This window comes from Diaporthe citri (genome assembly GCF_014595645.1).
Source record: "Diaporthe citri strain NFHF-8-4 chromosome Unknown scaffold_2, whole genome shotgun sequence".
NCBI lineage: Eukaryota > Fungi > Ascomycota > Sordariomycetes > Diaporthales > Diaporthaceae > Diaporthe > Diaporthe citri.
Genome location: NW_025064847.1, coordinates 6,513,892 through 6,536,216, shown reverse-complemented (window position 1 = coordinate 6,536,216; position 22,325 = coordinate 6,513,892). Strand labels below are relative to the sequence as shown.

The window sequence follows — 22,325 nt, the reverse complement described above, 5'->3', positions numbered from 1 at the left end:
GCAGAGAGGCATCGCCAGACTGCGATGTGGCCAGCTGCTCTCGCTCACTATTCCAGGAATTGCAGCAAGCTCGTACACTTGAAGCAGTATCGGAAGCCCGGCCGAGCAACGGGAAGGTCCCACCGGAGCTTTTCGACCATGTGGAGCATCGCCCCATCATGCAATGTCGACTGCCCTCAGCTCGCCGCTTGGCCACTCTCGCGTCCTGCAGCAAGGGGGGTCTCGTGCTTCTAAGTGCTCACACCGTCCCATGGAATGCAATCCCTTAGACTCCCCTAACATCAACAAGAGTCATGGCTGCCGTCCCTGGACGCCACTTCCGTCTGTTGTCTCCCATCTCACAGGGGTATCTGCATAACAAAAACCCTTTTGCGGTCCCAGATCACCCGCGAAGAAATGTTGCCATCCGAGGGGGCCGTCTCGGGAACGAAACCGGACCGAAACTGAAGACCGGGACCTGGATCTCCGATTTGACAGCGGGATCTGCAGAGACTCATATAATATACTGGCCTCCTTCCCCTGGCCGTTCGGTGGCCATAGACTCGGTTTACTTACCTGTGCGTGGGCCCGCCCGCTCAACCCGCGGCAGGTTTGCTCTTCAAAGTCGCGATGGCTGCAGGAAATATCCCCGGCGAGAGCAACGCGCTTGTGGTACAGATCCCCTGCGTTGTTTTCTTTGTTGTCACTCCGTGCTTCATTGCTGCACGGTTCTGGTCCCGGCACAAATCAAACTCGTCTGTTGGCTGGGATGATTGGTGCTGCCTTCTCTCCTGGGTATGGCCACGATCATTTCTCTGGACTTCCTTCTTGACTAATGGTCTTGTGATCAGATCTTCTGCGAGCTCGTGTCAGGTCTTATGCTTGGCTCTTGTGCCTATGGATTTGGCCAACACATCTATAATCTATCACCAGAGAATAAACTGAAGACTTTCAAGGTCAGACACCGTTTCTCTCATACCCAGTCGCCCCTTTGGTCTCTGACCGCGCTGACGCCGGCAATTCTTTTTCAGCTGTTCTACATTGCACAAATCTTTTATAAGCTTACGATGAACCTTACAAAAATTTCGATTTTGCTCCTTTACATGCGAATTTTCGCCGTCTTCACGTGGTTCCGTTTCATCGGTCGCGCCCTTATTGGCATAGTCACGGCATATATGATCGCGGCATTCTTTGCAGCGGTGTTTCAGTGTACCCCAGTGGAAAAAGCATGGGATAGGTCCGTCGCAGGGTCCTGCATTAGCATCGAGAAGAACTGGTATGCCAACGCGGGATTCTCCATCGCCACGGATGCAATCATTTTGCTGCTTCCGATCAAGCCAATACTGTCTCTCAAACTCCCAGTTGGTGAGAAGATCGCGCTTCTGGGCGTTTTCATTCTCGGCGCCTTGTAGGTTGCTCTTCAACGGGGGTCCAGTAGCCGTCAAGGACATCTGGAGACTGACAAAATATCTCGACTCCAGCGTCACATTGACAAGTATCCTCCGCATGCAAACCCTGAGTTTCTCTTCAACGAGCCCGGACATGACGTGTATGATACTCACAACGTTACCTTGATACTTTCGCCTTTGTGCTGACAGCCTCTAGACGACATTGCATCGTCCATGTGGACTATCATCGAAGACAACACAGCCATCATCTGCGCCTGTCTACCCATGTGCAAAAGAGCCCTGGCAGCCCTTTTCCCAAGCTTGGCTTCCGAGGGCCGTCGCAAGTGGAGCAACGAGCTATCTTACCGGAGCGGTAGCAATCGCAGCAGGTGGACGCAATTCTTCGACGGGCCTGCGAGCAAGGACCACTCAGCTCTGGTCCTGGATCCTCGCCAGGTCTCGACTCACTCACAGGTGCAGACCGGGTGCTACCCGAGCGAGGAGTTTATCATGTCACCCGTGCACGACGGGAAGCGCTCCGAGTCATTGGGCTCAGAAGAACCTGAAGGGGGTGCTATTCGGAAGGTCACGCGGTACGAGGTCGCTTATGACGATGCTCCGATGGCGCGGGCGAAGTGATAAATCATGTCTGTCGCACTCAAATGGAAACACATGCTCTTGTTGCCCTTCAATCTGAGACTCTCTTGCGAACCCAGGCGCTCATATCACGTCATGTGTCTCAGGCACAAGTAATCAGTGAACTCGTAAAACGCGAAACGCGGTTTTATTGCACTGGAATGCGAAACATGTCAACCCCCCCCCCCCCCTACGCCTACCGAGACGCCACCTTTACCCGGAATGAACAATGGACACGAGTGAAAACAGTGGTACCCCAATCACAGCCACATGCACGGATCAATGACCGGCTGCGCGCCCACCGGGCCGAAGAGGACGCTATACTCGTCCTCGTACGTGACGGCGTGGGTGTCGTAGTCGTACGGGTCCAGCTCGCTCCAGGCATGCCTCTTGAGGGCGATGGTCCAGCTCCAGCTGCTCTCCCAGATGCCGACGAAGCGGCTGGCGCGGAGCATGATGTCGAGGTCGACGAGGGCCATCTGGTCCCACGTGAGCTCGTCGAAGAGCATGACGTCGGCCTCGTCGAGTATGTCCCACTTCTGCAGCACCTGCACGCCCGTGGCCGTGTGCGTGTCGTTGGCGCGCACCCGCACGTCGGCCAGGTCCTCCCGCAGCCTGTCGACGTCGCTCGCCGTCCCCGTCGCCACGTACACGGCGCCCAGCTGGCTGGCCTCGACCTGCTGGCGGATGTTGGCGCTCTGCGTCGCGAACGAGGTCCACGCCTCGATCTGCGCGTCCGCCTCGGTGCGCACGTGCGCGCCCAGGAAGGCCGCCCTCGAGGGGCCCGCGGGGCTCTGGTCGACGCCGAGCTTCCTGTACAGATTGTACAGGGCCCGCGCCGACAGCTCGCGGATGTGCCGGGGGAACCGCGCGACGTGGCCGAAGTCGCTGCGGAACTCGTCGCCGTCGTACCGCACCGGCCACGAGAAGGCGACGTCGTCGAAGGTCATGCGGATCGGGTGCTCGCTCGTCGGCTGGGCGAGGTTGTTCTGCGCCACGATGTCCTCGATGCGCTGGTCGAGCGCGGGCCTCCACTGGGAGGCGTCGACGAGGACGTTGTTGTGCAACACTGGGATGAGCCTCTTCGGGCTGATGGCTTGGACCTCGCTCTTGGGCGGGATGTTGTGTGACGGGTCGTCCTCGTCGACTATGTGCAGCTGAGGACAGTCCTTGGCCAGCGTGTCGAAGAAGTGATCGCTGTCGAACATGTATGAGATGGGCAGGTCGGTGTCCCACCCAAAGCTATTCTCCATCTTCTCAAAGGCCTCCCTGCCGTGGAGGACCGGTGTTATGAGGATTCCTGCGGTCGGGTACGGTCAGTGAACGCTGCTCTGTGATGAACACGACTCTGGCCTCTTTCCTTACCCCCAGCCTCAATGGCGAACCTCACGCAGCCAAGCAAGTTGATCTTCAAGTTGCCAATGCCACCTGCGAGCCGATTACATTCAACTATCCTGTCGTCGCGCCATTTGGCCTCGCCGCACAGCTTCCGCACAGCTGCCCCGTCATAGTGAGTGGTGTAGATGTCGTTGGCCAACGCGCTCTTCACAAATTGCTTCCGCGTCTTCCAGCTGCCTTTCTGTCCGGGGAGAGCAAAATCGGTGAGCTGAGAGCGCAGCGTGTCGAGATCCGGGCCGGAATTACTAGTTATGAACAAGAACAGGACGATTGCCAGCACAGCGGCGGCTATGTATCGCTTGGTAAAGAGGTTGGGCCTGTTGGACGGGATATACATGATGGGCGATGGGTCACTGAGATTCCATGTCGGTTGGGCTTAAGGTGCAAAAAAGAATGTCCGAGAGTTTGGGGACGTAGAGGGGCTCCTGCGCCACCGCGTCAGATGCTGGCGTACATCTGGCAAGGGATAGCTCGAACCTTAGTCGATATTCCGGTAAAGGTCGGATATGCGTGGTATGTGGAGCTGACTGGGACTTCGACGCGTGTATCGGGGGCTCCCAACTTATTCTAATTGTGGAGAAAGCTTATCTGTCCGCTCTGTCCACTGTGTAGAAAGCTTATCGACGTTGGGTTCTGAGACGAAATGTTGATAGATTGCGTTGTCTCAACTCTGAGACATAATCGCATTTGTGCAAGGGAGCGAGCGGCCAATTGCTCCCTGGATCGGGTCGTACGGCTACTGTACTTAGACGTGCTAGACTACCTGAATCCGCAGCTGCTCAGGTAATCTGCGAAAGATGTACTATTGCCACCTAGACTGTCATCTGTGCACCCTTTCTTTGGCGCAAGTGCCGTGCCCAGGTCCAGTCACATGCAAGGAGTCCCCGATTTCAACGGTCCATAATTCTGCGGTCTGAGACATGTGCTCCTGCGCAGCGTGCTAGACACATCAATAATCTTGGAACATTCAGATCAGCAGACGTGACTCGCCATTCCACTATTACAGTGATACTAAGCTATGGATTGATAGCTGCTCTCCCGCTTGATTTTCAACTTCCCAGCAGTGGTAAGGCTGAGGCGGGCCCGACTCCCTGGGTCATGAGTCATACTGCTATCACATCATCTTCTTTTATACATCGCGATATCTTAAGAGGGATCTGGAGCACGTGGGTTCGTTGCTGTCTCCTCATAAGTTGGTTGCGGCATTGCGGGACTCGCCCAAGGCCAACGTTGTGTCTGAGGGTACCATGAGGAATATGTGTGTTGATCAATTCCTTGTGTAGACTGGACCCACGCAGTTTTGAGCGCTTCAATATTCCTGCAGGATCCTTTCTCAAACCAACATGTCTCTCAACGCTGCTGATCGAACTCTCCAGGCATTGCTGCTGTGCCGCACGACACTCCACTGGGCGCTCTCTCAAGTCCCGCTCAACTCCACCTAGCCACGTTTCCCCTGTCGTCTCCATGTTCCTCGAATCCTCCCTCCAACTCCCTACTGGCCGCCGACCATGAATACCGATGGGTCGGACTATCGCGGGACCAGCGCCACATAGACCTGCAAGTCAGTCACCACAAGACCGAGCCAACCTACCTCGCCAGACTCATCCACCAGACGCATCCCAGCGCGCCCCTTCACCTCCCAACCAGTGTTGAGAGACAACAAATGGACCGGGTGTTCTGCCCCCGGCGGACTTGCGCGCGGCTTGACCCACGACCTTGCCCCCGGACCCGGCGAGCAACGGTCACCACTCTTGTTTACCACCATCATCCGTCGTATTGACGGCCGGTTATTTTTTGACTAGGTACGGATGAAATGAAGGCGGGCACACACACGAAGTCGGCGGGTTGTCTTCTCTCCAGTGATGGCGGATGGCGTAGGGCAGGCCAGTTTCCTCGTCTTTGTCGGCGCCGAATTGTGACCTAAACAGTGTAGTCAGCCGTGAGAAAATAAAGGAGGGGGGGGGGGAGGAAAGAGGGCAGGGCAGAGAGGGGATTGGAGAAGACTCACCACGTTTTCCAATGATCTGAGCCGAGGAAACTGCCCGCGGCGGAGAGAAGAAAGACAATGTGGCGCGCATGCTGGCGGCGCCCTGTGTGTGTTTGTGTGTGCCCGCAATCCGTCTTCGGCCGATGGTGGTGGTGGATTTACGCCGTTGTTTCTCGCCAGGTCCGGAGGATCGTGAGCCCCGCGCGACAAGCCCCCCCGAGAACAGTCCACCAAGTCCATCTGCTGCCCCTCTCGCCTGGTTGGAGGGGTTCAGAGCTTACCAGTCAGAGCCATGGCTTCAGAGGAGGCGGGGCGGCTGGTCGGGTTGTGGCTCCTGGCCCGCAGGCTTTCTGTGTTGTTAGTCCGTTGATAGCCCTAGATGTGTGTATCAGTGTCCATGGCCCGCCTCCCGCCCATGCAGGGCAACCCCTGCTTTACCCTTCCTTCAGCCCTATCCACGTCTCCAAGCCTGTGGCCATGCTTTGCTTTTCCTGTATTTGGAATGGCTGTCTGTGTGTTAGGAACGTTCATCAGGCTGACCGATCAGAGGAAGGGCGCTCACATTGCAGCCTTGGCTTCAAGCTCATGAAGGTGTCTCGCATCCGAGAGAGTTTTCCACTGGCTGGGATTTGTTTTTGTCAGTGCATTGAACGTGGCTTGCTTCAGTGGAAAAGACTGACCTTGGATGTTTGAGACCAGATATCAAGCATCACACATGATACTGATGCCGATGATGCATCCACTCGAAATTTTATTCGTGACCCTCCAACTTCTGTGTTCAGGTCTGAGGCCCATGTGTTGGGACTGCCGGTGAGGAGTAGTAAAGGAGGTCTCACTGTTGAACGAGAGCCTTTGGACCTCCTGTTGCCATCGAGGTAGGATGTGGAAGACGTTTCATCCAGTGAAGCAGTCGTGGAGGTTGAAGTGATGAATTGATCATTAATGAAGCAGCTGCAGCAGGTGTTTTCTGCCGGAAGAAGTATGTGTCGCACGTGACGTGAGTTGTTGTACAAAATGGTGGTACAGGAAAAAGAAGAATCGAAAAGTCGTGCAGGTGCATCGGAAGAAACTCGTAGGAGTTGGAAGCGAACCATCGCCGCTGTCATTTTCCCTCCATGCGGGAAACAAGACGAAGTACTCGAATTAAAGGCGTCAAGAAACCTTCGTAAAGAAGCCGCCATGTCTCAGGGACAAGTAGCACAAGAAGAAGCTGGGGTGTACAAAGACCGCTTCGTTCCGTGCCAGCTCCCCGAACTATAAATCGCAAAGTAAAGTCAAGAGAAGTATCGCTCGATTCTCTCGTAATCTCTTGCATGGTATCGTCCTCGATTGTGCGGATGAGCCAAAGCCCTCCGTTGATTGCTCGACGGCCTAGTTCACCGCGACCTGTGGGGCTGGAGCAGGAAGACTCGAGCCGGTGTGAGCAGACAAATTTCCGATGCTCATCTTTGACAGCATAGAGTCCAGGGCGGTGGCTGGACCATCTTCAGTTGAGGAATTGTCGGCAGGAGTAGCAACAAAATCGGAAAGGCCACCGCCAACCTCGTCCTCGCCCATCGCCCAACCGGGAGGGAGGAGGTCGTCATCATCGTCGTTGGCCACACTCTCGGCAGTCTTGGCTGCGCCATCATCGCCACCAGACGCCGAAGGACCGGTCTGTTCCTTGCTGCTGGGCTTCACGGGAGTAATAGTAACAGCAGGGGCGCCGGCCGCAAGCCGTATCAAGGACGCGCTGCATGTAGTCATTGATCCAGGCGCTTGGCTTTGGGGCGGGTAGTCCAGTCGCCAGGCATGAAGCCCTCAAAATTCTTTGTGAAATCCACGAACGCCGTGGTGCTGATCGGCTTCTTCCTGGACAGGAGGCGCTTCTTGGCCTTCCTGTTGGCTTCCTTGAGGTCCTTAAGGGCCTCCTTCAGGCCGTATGCGACCTCCTCTGGCATCCACTTCATAGGGCCGCCGACGAGGATGTTGCGCTTTGCTCGGACGCGCCTGTGCGCTTTGAGGAGGTTGTTGTCGTCGTCTTCTTCGTCGTCGTCTTTGGCGGGAGGGGCGAGAGCAGGTGCCGGCACAGAAGGTGGCGCGGACAATGCGTTGGTGGGGTTAAGACCAGTCGCTCCGTCATGCGCGGAAGGAGGGAGAGTGTTTTCAAGTGGAGCGTTGACTGCAGTATCTCCGGCTGGTTGTTGCTTGAACGACTGGGGCCTGGGAGGTATGGCCTTCGCTGCGCCAAGCTGCGACGGATTGGCAGGCTGGGTAGACTCGTTGGGAGCCACAATCACAGTCGCAGGTGTGATCAGCTCTTGTGATGTGACAGGCACTGTTCTGGGCGGAGGAATCACTTCCGGATTCATAGCGTCCGTGAGTATGGTGGCTGCAGTTTGTGTCTGATCTGGTACAATAGTTGGAGCGGGAAGATCAAGTTCGGGCGCCTGGGGACTGCATGCCGGAGCAGCAGAACAGCGAGAAGCGAAAGCATCGAGTGTCGACTGTTGAGAGGCAAAAGACCGAGGGATCCAAGCGTGGGGTTGAGAAGAGAAAGCATTGAGGGCTGACTGTTCAGAGGCAGAGTACCGGGAGATGTAAGCGTGGGGTTGAGACGAGAAAGCCCGGAGAGCAGACTTCTCAGAGTCAGTGTACTCGAGAGAGTATCGACGGACGTAGACGTGAGGCTGACACGGCTGAGGAGAGACACGCCGCTTCGGGGCGTTGGGGTGAGTGTAGAAAGTCAGGATGGTAGACAGCTCAGGCGCGGACAGATCAGTAGAAAACCGGGGAACGTAGACGTAAGGCTGGGACGGCTGGGGACGAGGCCGCGATTTAGGAGCGTTGTGATGACTGTAGAACTTCAGGAGAGTAGACAATTCCGGGGCTGTCAGCTCAGTAGAGAATCGAGGGATGTAGACGTAAGGCTGGATATCGGCCACCAGACGAACGGGCTGCTGAGGAGGAAGACCAATAACCCCGAGAATAGGCGGACCAGGGACAGACGGCTTAGGAATAGTCGGCTCAAGGACAGGCGGCGCGGGGACGTCTGGTCCGGGAGTGGTATGAGGCTGCTGCGCGACAGGTTGACGGTTCGGCGGCTGAGGAAAGGCCTCGGATCCACTCGCCGGAGGAACGTCCTAGGTTCCATGGCTCGGAGGTTGCAGGCCAGAGGTGCCGTTCGCCGAAGGCGCAGGGACAAAGGTCGAAGATGGGGGGCCAAAGCCCGCAGCCGCAGGGGCGAAGACCAAAGGCGCAGGTGAGGCAACCGGAGACGTGGGCAGAGGAACCAGAGCCTCAGGGAGGGGAGCCGGAGATGTAGGGACGGGAACCGGGGACACAGGGAGAGGAACCAGAGCCTCAGGGACGGGCACCGGAGAGGCGGGGACGGAAGTCGGAGATGTAGGTAGAGGGACCAAAGTCGCAGGGATGGGAGCCGGAGACTCAGGAACGAGAACCGGGGACGCAGGGAGAGGAACCAGAGCCTCAGGGACGGAAGCCGGGGACGCGGGGACAGACGACAGCGGAGAGGAGACAGGCGTGGTCGGCAAGTTGGGAACCGGACCAGCAGCAGCATCATCGCCACACGAAGGCGCACCGGTGGTAGGAGGAGGGGTCGAAGGTTCACCAACGGGGCAAGGAGGCGCGCCGCTCGGCTCGTTGGCCGCGGTAGGGGGCTGCGCATCTCCTCCTTGGGGGGGTCCGCCGTTGGTGTTCCCGCCGTCGCCGCCATCGTCATTCGGCCCGCCAGGCGAGGCGCCACCGCAGCCACCACAGCAGCAGAACCGGCGGGCGTCGATGTAGCCGTTCAGGCGGGCGATTTCAGAGTCCTTGTCCCGGAGCTTCAGGTCCACGGCGCCGATGTGGGCAAAGAGGCTCGCCTGGGAGGAATCGCCCAGGTCGGCCGACGCGGTCTGGGCCAGGGCCTCCTTGCCCCTGGCGGAGATGATCTTGTCCTTGTCCGCGATGATCGTGTCCTTGTCCGCGATGATCGTGTCCTTTTCCGCGATGACCTTATCCTTGTCCGCAATGATCTTGTCCATCTCGTCAATGATCTTGTCCTTGGTCCTCTCCGCTTCCGCGCTGGATTCGACGAGGTCGTTGTGCGCTCCCGCGGCGTCGCCGAGCTTCTTTCCCATGTCCTTGATGTCGCGCATGAGGCGGTTGATCTTGGGCTTGCACCAGCGGCACACCCTGCTGTGGATGCGTTGGTCGCGCTTCTCCATGAGCCCCAGGATGATCGTGTCGCACTTGTCGGCCCGTGCCTTGTCGCTGGCGCTCGCTTTCTTGAAGAGGTCCCGCTCCGCCCTGGCATAGACAGCGTCCTCTTCGCGTGCCTTGACGTCCGCCTTGAGGGCCTCGGCCTCGTTCTCCAACTCGCGAACCTTATTCTGGGACTCCTCGTACATGGTTACGTATCGCATATACGTCTTGATTATAGACTTGGCGTCATTCAGTTGTTCCTGGAGGATCTTGATACATTGACTCTTGTTCGCCTCAGAGTTGATTGCATCTGGCGCTTGGGAGCGGCTGTCGGGCGGGATCAACTGGCGAGGTCTACTGAACCACTCCGAGATGGGCCTCGGGATCTCGCTGACGGGGAGTTTGGATGGGTCGGCGTAGAGGATGAGGGAGAGCCAGGAAAGGGGAGAGTGGGTGACGGTAGCGAAGAAGAGGATAAAGGTGAACACGACCACAGCGGAGGAGGACATCTCGATGTCCGCTGCGTCGCTGTAATAGATGACGCTCTGGACGAAGCAAAAAAAGCCGTAAATGTTGAGGAGGGCCCGGACATGATGGGGCTGGGTGATGAGGTAGCGGACCACGATGGCCGCGAGAGCCCAAAATAAGGCTAGCATAATACTCTCCATCTTGGGCGATCGTAAAGTATCGTCGGATTTTGAGGTAGGGGGATGGTTATGATGAGTAGGTTGGTCGTCGAAGAGGGTCAAAATGCACAATGTGCTCAAACGGAGGATAGTAAGCACCAAACAAATAGAAAGGCGCAGACGAGGTAATAGAAAGTAGACAGAGTTAAGAACGATTTGATCGTATTGCAATTGGCAAAGAATCAATCAAAAGTCGCCAGTGGGCAGAAGTCGTCGTCTCCGTCGCAGTTGTGGAAGGGAAGAAGGAAAGGTTCAAAAACGACAGTCAGGTTGGGAGAGGTCAGATACAAGCTGTGGCAGCGGTGGTAGGGTGGGTCCGTTGGGAGTGCTGCAGCTAGCTTGCATTCAATAGAGACAATTGGCATTCACTAGGTGGACGAGGTGAAGTAGAGGCAGTCCAGGATTCGAATTATCTGGAGTGCACCGGGGATGGCAAACAGAAGGTGGGGAAGCAGTGCACACAAACGGGCCCGGGTTGAGTGCTGAAGGTTGGACCAGACCCATCATCTACCGAGGACATCTAGAGTGACCTAAACGAGCAGTCAATTGTGGTTTACTCTTCGTAGATTGGCGGGACGTGACTGTGTACAGGGCCTCGCTGGTCAAGGACATGCCGTCATCACGGTGAGCACTCGAGCGCCGGTAAACCGTACATTTCTCTACTCTGACATCCCCACTCTATGATACTCCCAGCAGTGAGAACTCCAGCTGGTATGTATGTAAACCACCAGAGCTAAACCATATGGAAAATATGCGGGAGTGTTTGCGAGTGAAGTCGGATCATCGAATTTGGGTGGGTTGACTGTTTGTCTCGACCATGCCACTTCATTGCGGTAACCAGCACAATCAGTGCAAGGTATATCTTCAGAATGGTGCCGGGAAAGCTAGCCATACGGCAGGCATTGGTATCTTCGTAAAGTGATTCGAGAGCGAGTATAGGTTCATCGGGGAGGGTTCTGAACATTCACTCGACCGAGCGCGCTAACTAGTTCTACGCAGCCAGGCGGCCGCTTATTCATTTTTTCAGAGGCATGAATATGTCAACTGGAAAAGGTTACACGTCTGTTCTGATCAAACGCCAGGATGAAGCAGATTCAGAGCATGAAGAGTCGAGCTCCGAGGCTTGTTGCATCAAGGCTCGGTCGGGCCCGACTGTCTGGCATCAATGAGATTTGAGGACAAAGCCTGTCTGCCTGTATGGATTTGCTTATGTTGTGTACAACTTCGGCAATACAATTCGACATACGAGCGGCATTCAAAAGTGCCTGCAGCACTGGCGACGTTGCCTAGCCGGGCGCTTCAGAGAGCAGTTCTCTTGATAATAGCCTGCAAGCTGCTCAAAACCATGAAGACCAAGCCCTTGCCCAGGAAGGCTAAGTTCCTTCCTGAAATACGGCAACTAGAACGGTTAGCTAGGTAGGTATTTTGTTACAGGTCCCTCTGCCTTTGTCCAATGTTGACTTTGAGAGCACAAGCGAATTTGGCTTCAGGAGGCAACAAGTGACACTCCCAACTACGATTCCATTTCTCTCGCCCTGGTGTCCTTGTGCCGCTGCATAGGGGTCTTCCAGCCTCGTCCCGCCGTCAATCAGGCACGTCGAGCTCCTCGTCAGGCTCTGGCACCTCGTACATAATGTGTTGCTCCCACATTTTTTACTCAAGCTTCTGCGGAATCGCATTCGCCGTGCCCGTCTCGGCGGAGGAATACAGCCCCCCTTGCTCGACAGCATATTCGGTGCCAGGCTGCCCTCCGAGCCCTTTGTGGGCGGAAGTCTTGTGTGTGGTTAGACGAGCCAAACTCGGAAGACAAAGGTCACGCAAGACCCCTTGTCTGTTCCAGCAAGCTGGACTTGTCTGACCAATGTGTGCCGCCGTTGTACGCTTCCAACCAAGCATGCTTCAGTGAACACGTTTTGGTTCCATCATCCTGCTCGCTCGTCAATCGGTGTCCTCCATAGGACGGCATATTGACTTGTACCCAGGTGCGGTGTCAGCAGAGGCGTGTCACGATGTCAGCCACAGGGTCAGCCACGACGGGAACTGCTACTCCTTAAAAGAGGCCCCCTCCCTCCTGAACGGCCGGACTGAAATCTGAACGGCCCGTTTGGCGGCATTTTGACTGGATATTTCGTCCCCATCGCGAGGAACGACAAGTTGTCATGGCCTGGCGTGGCTTCAGTAAGCAGGACATCCGGGTGTTGCTGCTGAGGCTAAGAAAAGGACGACTGCTGCTGTCACAACAACACGAAGAGAAGCAGACGCAGACGCAGACGCCAATCGGGGACAGGCGTGAGGTTCTGGCTCTCGGCGCCGACTCCCTGCTCGCAAGCAACACTAGCGGCAGCGCTAAGCCGGCACTGAGTCAGTGGGCTGCTAAATTCAATCCCGCAGGGCAACGGTTCATCTGGAGAGATTTGCTCGCTGGGGCCGATGAGCGCCAAGCAGCGTCATAACCCGACAGGGATCTGGAGGGCTGCAGGCTCGGCTCCACGAGCGCTATGCTGGGGCCGGTCTAGTCTACCTCCAACGTCGACAGGGCCCTCACCTCGAGCGCGTGCATTGATACGCAAGAGGCTCTTGCTGCTTTCTTTTTTGACACCGACGATGCCGCCTCTTCTCCCTTTGACAGGTGCCAGTTGCTCTGCCCGACCTCCTCGATGGCCGAACTGAACTGCCAACCGTAATACCACAGCCTGTTCACCTCCGAATCGACCTCACATCGAAACCACGCCGCCAGCCTCGTAGCGCGCCGGCGCATCCGTCGCCCAACATGGCTGCTGCTGCTGCGGAGCCCGCGCAGCCAGTCCCAGAAGAGCAGCCCTCGGGACAGCAAACACAGTCGCAGGAGAAGCTGTCACGCGAGGGGCAGAACGGGACAGAATCCTCCCAGTCGCAAGGCTTGGACCCGGGGGAGGACCCTCTGCGCAATGCCCCGACCTTCAAGGACGAATTGGCCCCAGACCGCGAGGAGGAAGCGCCCGAAGAGAAGCCCAAGTCGCCTGGCTTTGTCGAGAAGACCATGCAGAAGCTGGGCCTCAACGATGTCCTCCTCAAGAGCATGTTCAAGTCTGTCTTCCCTTCCTGCCTGTCTGGCCCCAACTGCCTCGAGCCAGTGCTGACCAGTGGCCCTTGATTCTACCAACAGAGGCTCTGTTGCACCAGTAATTGGCCTCGCCATATACCAGGCGCCGTCAGTCATGCGGCAACTGACCACCCTGGGATACCTCGTCGGCGTCATCGCCGTCCTGGCCCTCGCTGTCCTGCCCCGCGGCAAGTTCATCCAGAACATGATCCTGAATTGCCTGGCCACCGCTGTTGGCTGCGCCATGGCCATGCTGATCAACTACACCGGCGTCCAGGCCCGCCTGAACACCTCGGATCTCCGCGAGATGGCTGCCTTCATCCAGGCTAATGGCTACGCCCCCTACAACTCGAGCCAGAGCGCTGTCTGTGGCGTCTGGCTGTTCTTCCAGATATGGCTAAGCAACGTCATCAGGGCCAAATACCCGGCCTTCAACGTCCCAGTCATCATCTACAGCATCGTGGTCAACATTTCCTGCACCTTCGGCCCCGAGTTTCCCACGTTGGCCACGGCCGAGGCTTTCATCCAGAGGCTCCTGACCGCCATCTTCATGGGTCTCGCTATCGCCACCGCAGTCTCCCTCGTTATCTTCCCCATCAGCAGCCGACAGGTCGTCGCGAAGCAGATGGCCGGTGTTCTTGGCCTCTTCAAGAAGTCCATCGTGCTTGAGAAACAGTACCTTCAGGGCCTGGAGAAAGAGGACATGTTCGCCCTCGAGATCACAGAGACCTCGGCCGGCCGCTCGGAGCCGGAGAGGAAGGGCGGCAAGAAGGACAAGGGCCCGAAGCTCACCAAGGAGCAGAAGAATGCCCTGGCTCTGCGGGGCACCATCGGGGCGATCAGGGAGCTAATGGGAAAGATCTACGGTGATATGAAGTTCGCAAAGCGTGATATCGCCTGGGGCCACTTAAGCGCCAAGGATTTTGGGGAGATGTTCAACCTGATCCGCATGTGTGTCATCCCAATGACTGGTATTGGCACAATAATGGACATTTTCCAGCGCGTGGGGAGGGAAAGGGGCTGGGACGGCGACGGCCCTGGCGACGGCGGCTTGTTCCAGCGCTTCCAGCCGATCGGCAAGGAAGAGAGCCAGCGGATCTGGAACGACATCATGAAGCAGCTGCACGAGCCCTTCGAGATCTTGTCCGAGGCCATCACCCAAGGAATCGACCACGCCGGTGTGCTGCTCAAGCTGTTTCCCCAGCCTAAGGCACAGAAGAAGGCGGCAGCCCAGAGCGCGGGCACAGATGCCGACGTCGAGGCTTCTGGCGGAGAGCTCCGTCCCGGCCAGGTCGGGTTCTCCAGCGTTATCAATGCGAAAATTGAGACGTTCAACTCCCGCAAGGGTGAGATTCTGCGGCTCTGGGCCAAGGATAAGGGGCTGTGCAGCGATGGGAACTTTGAGAACTGGACACAGGACAGCACCAGGTTGTTTGAGAAGAGGAGGAACGATCAGGCACAACTCTATGTGATCTTGTACCTGGAGAAGTTGGTGAGTGCCCGAACACCTGATGCCGCCCGGCTTTCCCATTCCTCGTAAAGGCTGACCACGGTCCCCAACCCCACAGATGCAAGCCACAGGCGAAGCTGTGCAAGACCTCGTAGCCTTCGCCGAATCAAAGGCAGAGGACGGGACAATGTCCAAGAAGCGCCTGATCTTCCCCAGCGGCCGCCGCCTACGCAAGTGGTTCCTCGGAATCTTCAGCAACGAGGACTCGACGGCCGAGGACTCGCCCGACATCATGGAGACGGGCACCAACGTCGTCTACCTCGGCCAGGGCTGGATGAACAAGAAGGACCCGGAGCACCTCCCCGCCGCCAACGCCTGGGAGCGCTTTGGCAACGGCGTGCGGCGCTTCTCGCGCTTCTTCGGCTCGCCCGAGTCCGTCTTTGGCTTCCGCGTCGCCTGTGCCACCATGACCATCGGCATCATTGCTTTCCTTGAGAGCTCGCAGCGCTTCTTCATACAGCAACGGTTGGTGTGGGCCATGATTATTATAGCCATCGGCATGACCCAGAGTAAGACGCCTTGACTGCCCCTTGAGCCTTAGTGGTCCCGTCATTCTCGAAGCTGACCAAAATTACTCCAGCGTCTGGCCAATCCACATTTGGCTTCCTCTTACGCATAGGCGGGACGTTTATCGCCATGGTCAACTGTTTCATCATTTACTACATAGTCGACCGCAAAGTACCGGGAATTTTCGTCTTCCTCTGGCTTTTCATCTTTGTCGAATATTATTTCTTCTTTAAATACCCGCAATTCATACCCGCCGCTATGATTTGCATCGTCACACAGGTCCGCCAACTCCCTGCACTCTCAGGGGATGATTATTCCGGATTGCGCACAGAGACTGACAGACTTTCCTGCAGGTTCTCATCCTCGGATACGAGCTGCAAACAGACCTTCTCGGAATCACAGCATCGGAGTCCAGTGGACAGCCATACTACCCGCTCTACACACTCGCTCCGTACCGACTGGCCACCGTCGCAGCGGGTGCCTTTGTTGCCTTCTTCTGGACTGTGTTCCCTAGTCCTTTCACAGATAGGACATGGCTTCGAAAGGACCTGTCCGCGGTGCTTTACCTGCTTGCCAACTATTCGAGCGTCGTACACACCACTATGAAGGCGACAATGAGTGGGACTGTCGGCGACATGGAGGTACCCGGAACTCCTGCGCACAGCCTGTTCAAGGTTCGGCGGAAGCTGTTTGGCAAATTGACGTTGCTTCTTCCCTCCCTTCAGATGCACGCAAACTTCCAGAAATTTGAGCCTAGTCTTGGGGGCAAGTTCCCTGAAGAGCAGTATCAAGACATAATATTACGGTCTACTCGGTGCGTTAAGCCACTTCTGAACCCATTATTCGTCGCAAATTCAGCATCTTGCTAACTTCTAGCCTCCATAACAGCATCATGAACTACTGCACCCTGATGTCCTACGTCCTCACCTACCTGGCTCCCAAAGGACCGGCCGAAAACTCCGACAAGGACTGGATGCACGTCCTCGGCGAGGTCTTCGAGGACGTCTCGCCCGTGCACAACCAGATCCTCTCCACGCTGACGCTGCTCTCCAACTCCCTCCTCTCGGGCCAGTCCCTTCCGCCGTACCTGCCCCTCCCCAAGCCATACGAAATGACGCGGCAGCTCCTCAGCATGCCCGCGGACGGGGACCACAAATCCGCCACCAGAGCCGCGCGACACTCATCTGCGTCCTCGGCGTCATCGTCGTCATCCTCCTCTTCATCCACACACTCAACCAACCCCGCACCCCAAAACGCAGACGCCGAGCCCTCGAACTCCAGCCCGAGCACCCAGCACGACGACAGGCAGCAGCAGCAGCACCGAAACCTCGAGGCCCGCAACCTGCTCGACGCCCGCAACATGGAGCAGAAGGGCTACACCGAGTTCGCGGTGCTGCAGGTGTGCTCGACGCTCATCGTCGGCGACCTGGAGAGCCTGATCGCCACCATCGCCGGGCTCGTGGGCACCGTCGACTTCAGTTTCCGGGTGGAGCATACCGAGTCTGATAGCTCCGTTAGTGACCTCGGCAGCGTGCGGAGGGTGGGCACGTGGGCTTCTCGGGCGGCTGAGGCGAGGGCTGCTGCTTCTTCTGGTGGTGGTGGTGAGAAGGGGAAGGGGAAGAAGGATTAGGGTCTTGTCACGCCCATTGTCTTCGGGTGGGCACCTCGTCCCATCAGCTCGAGACAGCTCTCTCCTCTAACCCTGACAGTATCAGCTTCCTCAGAAGTCTGGGCATGATGCTGCCCTTTCAGGCTCGGCAGTGATGTGTGTTTGTCTGTTGCATATTTGAGATACCACATACCGGTCTTCGTGCTGCTGAACGGTATCTAATGAAAAGTCCGAATAGTCGCTGGGACCTTCGGACAGATTTAGCAGGCCTTGCACCCGGTTGCAAATGCTGGCTGCTTTGATATCATATAAATGTTGAGTAGCTCTGTCTGGATATAACAAAACTTGTGTAGCAAGTCTGTGATCATACTGGGTCCCTCCCCTAGAACTCCTGAAAGAGATAGGCACTGCTTGACTACAATTTTGTGAAGTAGTCTTGAGCTTGGGTATGCTTTTGGGAACTGAGAGAATACGGGCCGCCAACCACAGTTTATATAAAAGGAATGACTATACCTAGCATGAATGAGTATCTAGATCCTGAAGGCGATAAGTGAACAGACAACCACCCTCTCTATCCCGAGAGGACTTATCAGTACCAATATCCAGTTACAGACATCATGATTGTACCAGGATAGGTTGGTCAAGCATCCTGCCATCCCTACCCGCTCCTATCCTCCAGTTCATATTACTGCTTGGTTTCGAACTGGGACCCAAAGCCAAGAAGGTCGTGCTTCATGCGATCTTCTCTCTTCTCATCACGGTATTCAGCCCTGCGTGGGGGCTGACGCTGTGAATGACCCTGAGGAGGGGTTCGTCTGCCAGTCGAGCCTTGCTGGGTGGTGGTGCTGGCGTGGTCACTGGAGGAGCCCTGGCTGAGGATGACATGCGTTATTAGCTAAGTGGTGACCAAGTGGTGTAAGGAGAAGCATGGACTGAAACGGATGGGATAAACTATTATCTTACACAGCGGACACCAAAGCAGAGGATATGGTGTAGGTGTAGGGCATCTTGACCTGAGAAGGGGAACTATGGGGATACCGGACAAGTGGATCGTGAAGGCCGTGAATATCAAAGCACCAAAATCGGGGCAATGAATGCAGTGTTTAGCCAGTAAAAAAGTGAAAGAATGAGGTCAGGTATGAATGTAACCACTCAGGATTGGTATTATGTGAAATTGGGATGAAGGTTGACCGTCGTCTACAGGTTCTCGACAAGTGCATGGAAATCATCATAATTTATATTCGAGTAAGAGCAGGTAGAAGAGGAAGGGAGAGACGCAAGTTGATTATCCGCCTTTGGTATACCCCAGGGACGATGCCCTGATGCCGTCCGTCTGTGTCCGAGTGCCATTGCCCTGCTAGAGGGAGGGACTGAAGCCATCAGGTCTGGTGCCATTGGACAGTCTCTTTTCGTGAGCTGCCATTCTTGCGTCTGCCACCAGATAATCTCGAAAGAGATTCAACCACTTCCTGATTGCCTGACTGAGACTCGATATGGTGCGATGTGGTTGGACAGTACCCTTTTGTGCTCGATGCTGAGGCTCAAGGATGCCATAGAACCGCCGCTGCGGTACTACCCACACATGAAACTAGTGCCCCCCAGTTCCCGTCTTACTCACAGGTCAGGCTCTGGAATCTAAACAGTGATTGGCTGCTCTCTTTTTGTTCTATGGGTCTCGCATGCCACAATTTACCTAGTTGTCGCCGTACCTCCTCAGCTGGCTGGTTCTGGCCGGCCGGCCCACTGCTGCATGCCAGTGTGCACCGACATTTGCGGATCTTCCCTGCCAAGCTCGCTGCCGCTTAGGCACGGGGCGGCCTGCCACATGAGCTCCATCCAGTCGTCCATATTCGTCCTGCCTGTCAGACTGTTTTACATCCAAAAAAGATCTTCGCAGGGAGCCTGCATATAACAACCTCTGACTGGCCATTCTCTTTTTGAGATCTCGCCCCCACAAGCACTCATGACGCGTTCCCATTGTTGCACAATGCTTCGGCAAGACAACGTGTTGGGTTGTCTTACACAGTGGTTCGCCAAAAGCTGGCCGCCTGGCCGGTTGAAGCGCTGTTTTTTTCTGCTGGTATTTAGGAGCAGCCGACAGCTGCAAAGTTTGATGCCCATCTGTTTCAGAGGGCAGCCTTTTTCTCTCTTTTATTCACTCCTCCTAGTCCTTCATCTTGTGCATGCGCAGCCGTGGGGCCACAATGGATCTTGCAGAGAGCCATTTGGACGTTCCCTATGAGCAAAGATGGGAACTTCTCAAACCAACTATTGTGAATATTTATCTGGAAGAGAGGGCCACCCTTGCACAACTTGCAGAGCGAATGGCGGATAGCTTCAGTTTCAAAGCGGAGTATGTAGCCCCCATGCCTTGAAGCACCTGCTCATCATCAACTGAGCCATGCCCCCTACCCCCAGCCTCCCCTCCCGCATCACCCACTGCCACAGGCTCTCTGTTATTATTCATTGAGTCTCATGTCATCATGTAGGATCCATCAGTACCGATATCACTTCAAGAAATGGAAGATCAAGAAGCGCATTACAACCGTTGAGAAAGATGATGTGATTACGGTCTTGGGCAATAGACGTCGACAGCATGGCATTGGAACATCCAATGTTCAACTTGAACAAGGGGGCTGGCGCAAACCGGTGGACAAGAAACAGCTCAAGCGGTATATCAACGACTCAATCCGCGCAGAGAAGCCCCTTTCTATTCGGCCTGGCCTGTACGTCGTCCATCGCCTTTCCAAGAAGCCACATCTGACAGCGGCTGGCTGACCACTATTTGTGCAGGTTTTTCAGTCGGACCTTACCGTATTCTGCCTTTTTTCGAAGACTTGGAGGTCATACTCACGACAATCCATCACCACGGAGTAATGGCCCTCCAACTCCGGCCTCTAGCTACCTTAGAGTATCCAGTCCCCAAGATCAGCGAGATGATGCTAGCCCTCAAGAAGGTTTATCACCTACGACACAATTATTGCACAAGAAGGTCCTGATGGACAGAGCCCAGCTCCTGCTGGATGGCCGTGATCTGGAACTAATGAAGCAGATGAGCAGAGATGAAAGAAGGTACGCAACAAGTTGACACTCCAAACATCCAATGCTACGTTTTTCTAATGTTGTTCTTTTCAGGGTCACTGCCGACTGGCTTCATGATTTTTGGATGTACTCTTTCATTACTACGAAATACTGGGGCAAGGGTCCAAAGATCTGGACCTTACCACTGATTACATTCAAGACACGGGCTGGTGTAATCAATGATTTGCCAGAAGACCATTCGAGTAGATCGCTGGAACTCGGCCTTGACCAGCCCCTATCCACGGCCACTGCAGAGATTGAGCCTCCAACGCAATTATGCAACTGGTCGATACACGTTGATTACGATAATATCCGGCACCAGCACATTGATTCACGGCCCGGCAACCCAGCAGATGATCATGAAGACCGGTTCGATGTAGAGGATGACTCAACCTGGAGAAAATGGGGCGAACAGCGTCGCCGAGACCTAACAAACACATTGACTGAAGGCCTCCAGGCCCATGCATTCACAATCCATCAGGCCGGAAACTTGCCACTGGCACTAGACCAAATAGCCAGCGCAGTGTCTGGTTCTAGGAATGGTGCAAATGTTGAAGCTGTCGGATTCACCATAATGACACGCAACGTCAATGCTTTATCCGGGCTTATGTATAACGAACTCATCAATCCGCAATCCCTCCGGGACATGAAGCCATTTCATCTGGCGGCAAAGTTTCTAGACGGCTCAAAGGCTTGTTGTGGAGTGATGTTCGAACTGCTTGTCCACTCGCAGAACAGGGCATCATCCATCGGTGTCAACTATACAGACAATCTAGGCCTGACTGTCCTAGATACACTTTTCGTAACGATATTGCGCTCACACAGCTCGGCCTCGCCTCCGGTTCTTGGGCGGTTTCTTTCCGTGCCCGACTCGAATTTCGAAGGGGTTGACGTTGATATCTGCGGGAGATGGGACGCAGGTTCGCCATGCGTTCGCCAGCTCCATGCAGCTGGAGAGGCAGCTATCCCGAAAGAGTGGAAACACATGTTTTACCATACTTCAGCGCAGGCAGTGTGTCATTGCTTGACAGCAATATTCATGGATGTATGGGTCCCCAACATCAATACGGCCAGCGGCTTGTTCCACAGACGTTGTCAGTCCTGCGACTCAGAGCTCAAACTTGGCCCGCTTCATTCCTTCGTGCTCGTGTGCTTTCACCTGGCGAGCACTGGCAGACCAGGAGAATCGCTTTTCGGAATGCTCGCCTGTCTGGTCTGTCTCCTGACAATCAGAGCTGACCCGTCTTCTTCTGCCGAGATCTCACTCCCAGCTATTCTTGGAGCCGGGGAGACAGAGGACTGCCAGCATCAACCTCTCAATGCAGCTGAGCTGGCTTCGGCTGTGCCAAGTTCTATTGTGGATGCATGGACACCCGAAGTCAAGCTGGGTTGGGAGGCTATTAGAGAGGTCTTAGACCACTGCGTTAGACAACGGCAAACCAGAACCTTCAACAAGAACGATGACTCGGTCAACCTGGCATCAAACCTACAACGTGCTGTGCACAATTACGATGAGGGTAGTGAAGGAGGCTCTGGCTCAGAGAGTGATGATGAGTCTTGTCCGCATTTTGTACACTTGGTGGAATTGGATGCTAAGAGACAGTGTGTAGAGTGCGGAGATGAGCGCCTGGGTATTATTTGGGCTGCCATACAAGTCGAGTTATTAACGTACCGACGACTCGAAGTGGGAGACCCATGGATGTCTTCGGTGTTTGACATGCATGATGTGGTCAAGGGCTTGCGAGCAAGGGAAGATTCAATTCTCATGCGTTTAGTGGAGCATCGAGGGAAGGACACTTTACAGCACTTCTCAACCTGTGGTCTGTTTCTGGAGGCGGCTCATCCCGGATGCGCCAAAAGAGAAGAAGCATGTGCTACGTACTTTGCGAATCTTGATGATCGGAAACGAACAACACTCATAGATAGTGGGATGCGCCTCGAATTTTGATATTAGCAAAGAATGGATACTGAGTCGATTGACCCTTCCTATGCCACTATCCTCTAAGAAAATCTTCATCAAATTCACGTCAGTAAAGGCATGGATCGCCAGTGTGACTCATTGTTTGCAAACAGGAAGAATCGACTTGAACATGACTTCCACCTAGGACTTGCAGCACAGTAAGAGCCATCCAAGGTCAGCGCACATGACAATCAACTTGAAGAGCTGGGGATGTATTCTTTGAAATGATATTTGTAGAAAGCAGCGGCATGATGAAGAGGATAGACAACCTGACTCGCAATGTTCATTTTGCGCCTTATGGCAGTCTCGTTTCCATA

General features: G+C 55.3%; 7 protein-coding genes across 7 annotated transcripts; 3 read left to right on the top strand and 4 right to left on the bottom strand.

Annotated features, from left to right (window-relative positions):
* Nucleotides 1-609: 609 nt before the first annotated feature.
* On the top strand, nucleotides 610-2,006 carry INS49_007315 (uncharacterized protein; the record flags this gene model as incomplete). The annotated part of the gene is made up of 5 exons (XM_043168080.1): nucleotides 610-774; nucleotides 831-935; nucleotides 1,011-1,387; nucleotides 1,461-1,528; nucleotides 1,585-2,006. 5 exons carry the CDS (start codon nucleotides 610-612, stop codon nucleotides 2,004-2,006), a joined length of 1,137 nt encoding a protein of 378 aa, XP_043029224.1.
* Nucleotides 2,007-2,263: 257 nt separating this feature from the next.
* INS49_007314 (uncharacterized protein) lies at nucleotides 2,264-3,738 on the bottom strand (the record flags this gene model as incomplete). Its single annotated transcript, XM_043168079.1, has 2 exons — nucleotides 2,264-3,303; nucleotides 3,369-3,738. 2 exons carry the CDS (start codon nucleotides 3,736-3,738, stop codon nucleotides 2,264-2,266), a joined length of 1,410 nt encoding a protein of 469 aa, XP_043029223.1.
* Nucleotides 3,739-6,759: 3,021 nt separating this feature from the next.
* On the bottom strand, nucleotides 6,760-7,739 carry INS49_007313 (uncharacterized protein; the record flags this gene model as incomplete). The annotated part of the gene is made up of 2 exons (XM_043168078.1): nucleotides 6,760-7,120; nucleotides 7,216-7,739. 2 exons carry the CDS (start codon nucleotides 7,737-7,739, stop codon nucleotides 6,760-6,762), a joined length of 885 nt encoding a protein of 294 aa, XP_043029222.1.
* A 771-nt stretch (nucleotides 7,740-8,510) lies between these two features.
* Nucleotides 8,511-10,241, bottom strand: INS49_007312 (uncharacterized protein; the record flags this gene model as incomplete). The annotated part of the gene is made up of 1 exon (XM_043168077.1): nucleotides 8,511-10,241. The coding sequence occupies one exon, from the start codon at nucleotides 10,239-10,241 to the stop codon at nucleotides 8,511-8,513; it is 1,731 nt and encodes a 576-aa protein (XP_043029221.1).
* Nucleotides 10,242-13,029: 2,788 nt separating this feature from the next.
* On the top strand, nucleotides 13,030-16,988 carry INS49_007311 (uncharacterized protein; the record flags this gene model as incomplete). Its single annotated transcript, XM_043168076.1, has 5 exons — nucleotides 13,030-13,371; nucleotides 13,445-14,833; nucleotides 14,910-15,320; nucleotides 15,712-16,172; nucleotides 16,247-16,988. The coding sequence occupies 5 exons, from the start codon at nucleotides 13,030-13,032 to the stop codon at nucleotides 16,986-16,988; spliced, it is 3,345 nt and encodes a 1,114-aa protein (XP_043029220.1).
* A 664-nt stretch (nucleotides 16,989-17,652) lies between these two features.
* On the bottom strand, nucleotides 17,653-17,974 carry INS49_007310 (uncharacterized protein; the record flags this gene model as incomplete). The annotated part of the gene is made up of 2 exons (XM_043168075.1): nucleotides 17,653-17,839; nucleotides 17,931-17,974. 2 exons carry the CDS (start codon nucleotides 17,972-17,974, stop codon nucleotides 17,653-17,655), a joined length of 231 nt encoding a protein of 76 aa, XP_043029219.1.
* Nucleotides 17,975-19,442: 1,468 nt separating this feature from the next.
* On the top strand, nucleotides 19,443-21,452 carry INS49_007309 (uncharacterized protein; the record flags this gene model as incomplete). Its single annotated transcript, XM_043168074.1, has 4 exons — nucleotides 19,443-19,693; nucleotides 19,761-20,039; nucleotides 20,103-20,968; nucleotides 21,445-21,452. The coding sequence occupies 4 exons, from the start codon at nucleotides 19,443-19,445 to the stop codon at nucleotides 21,450-21,452; spliced, it is 1,404 nt and encodes a 467-aa protein (XP_043029218.1).
* Nucleotides 21,453-22,325: the final 873 nt, after the last annotated feature.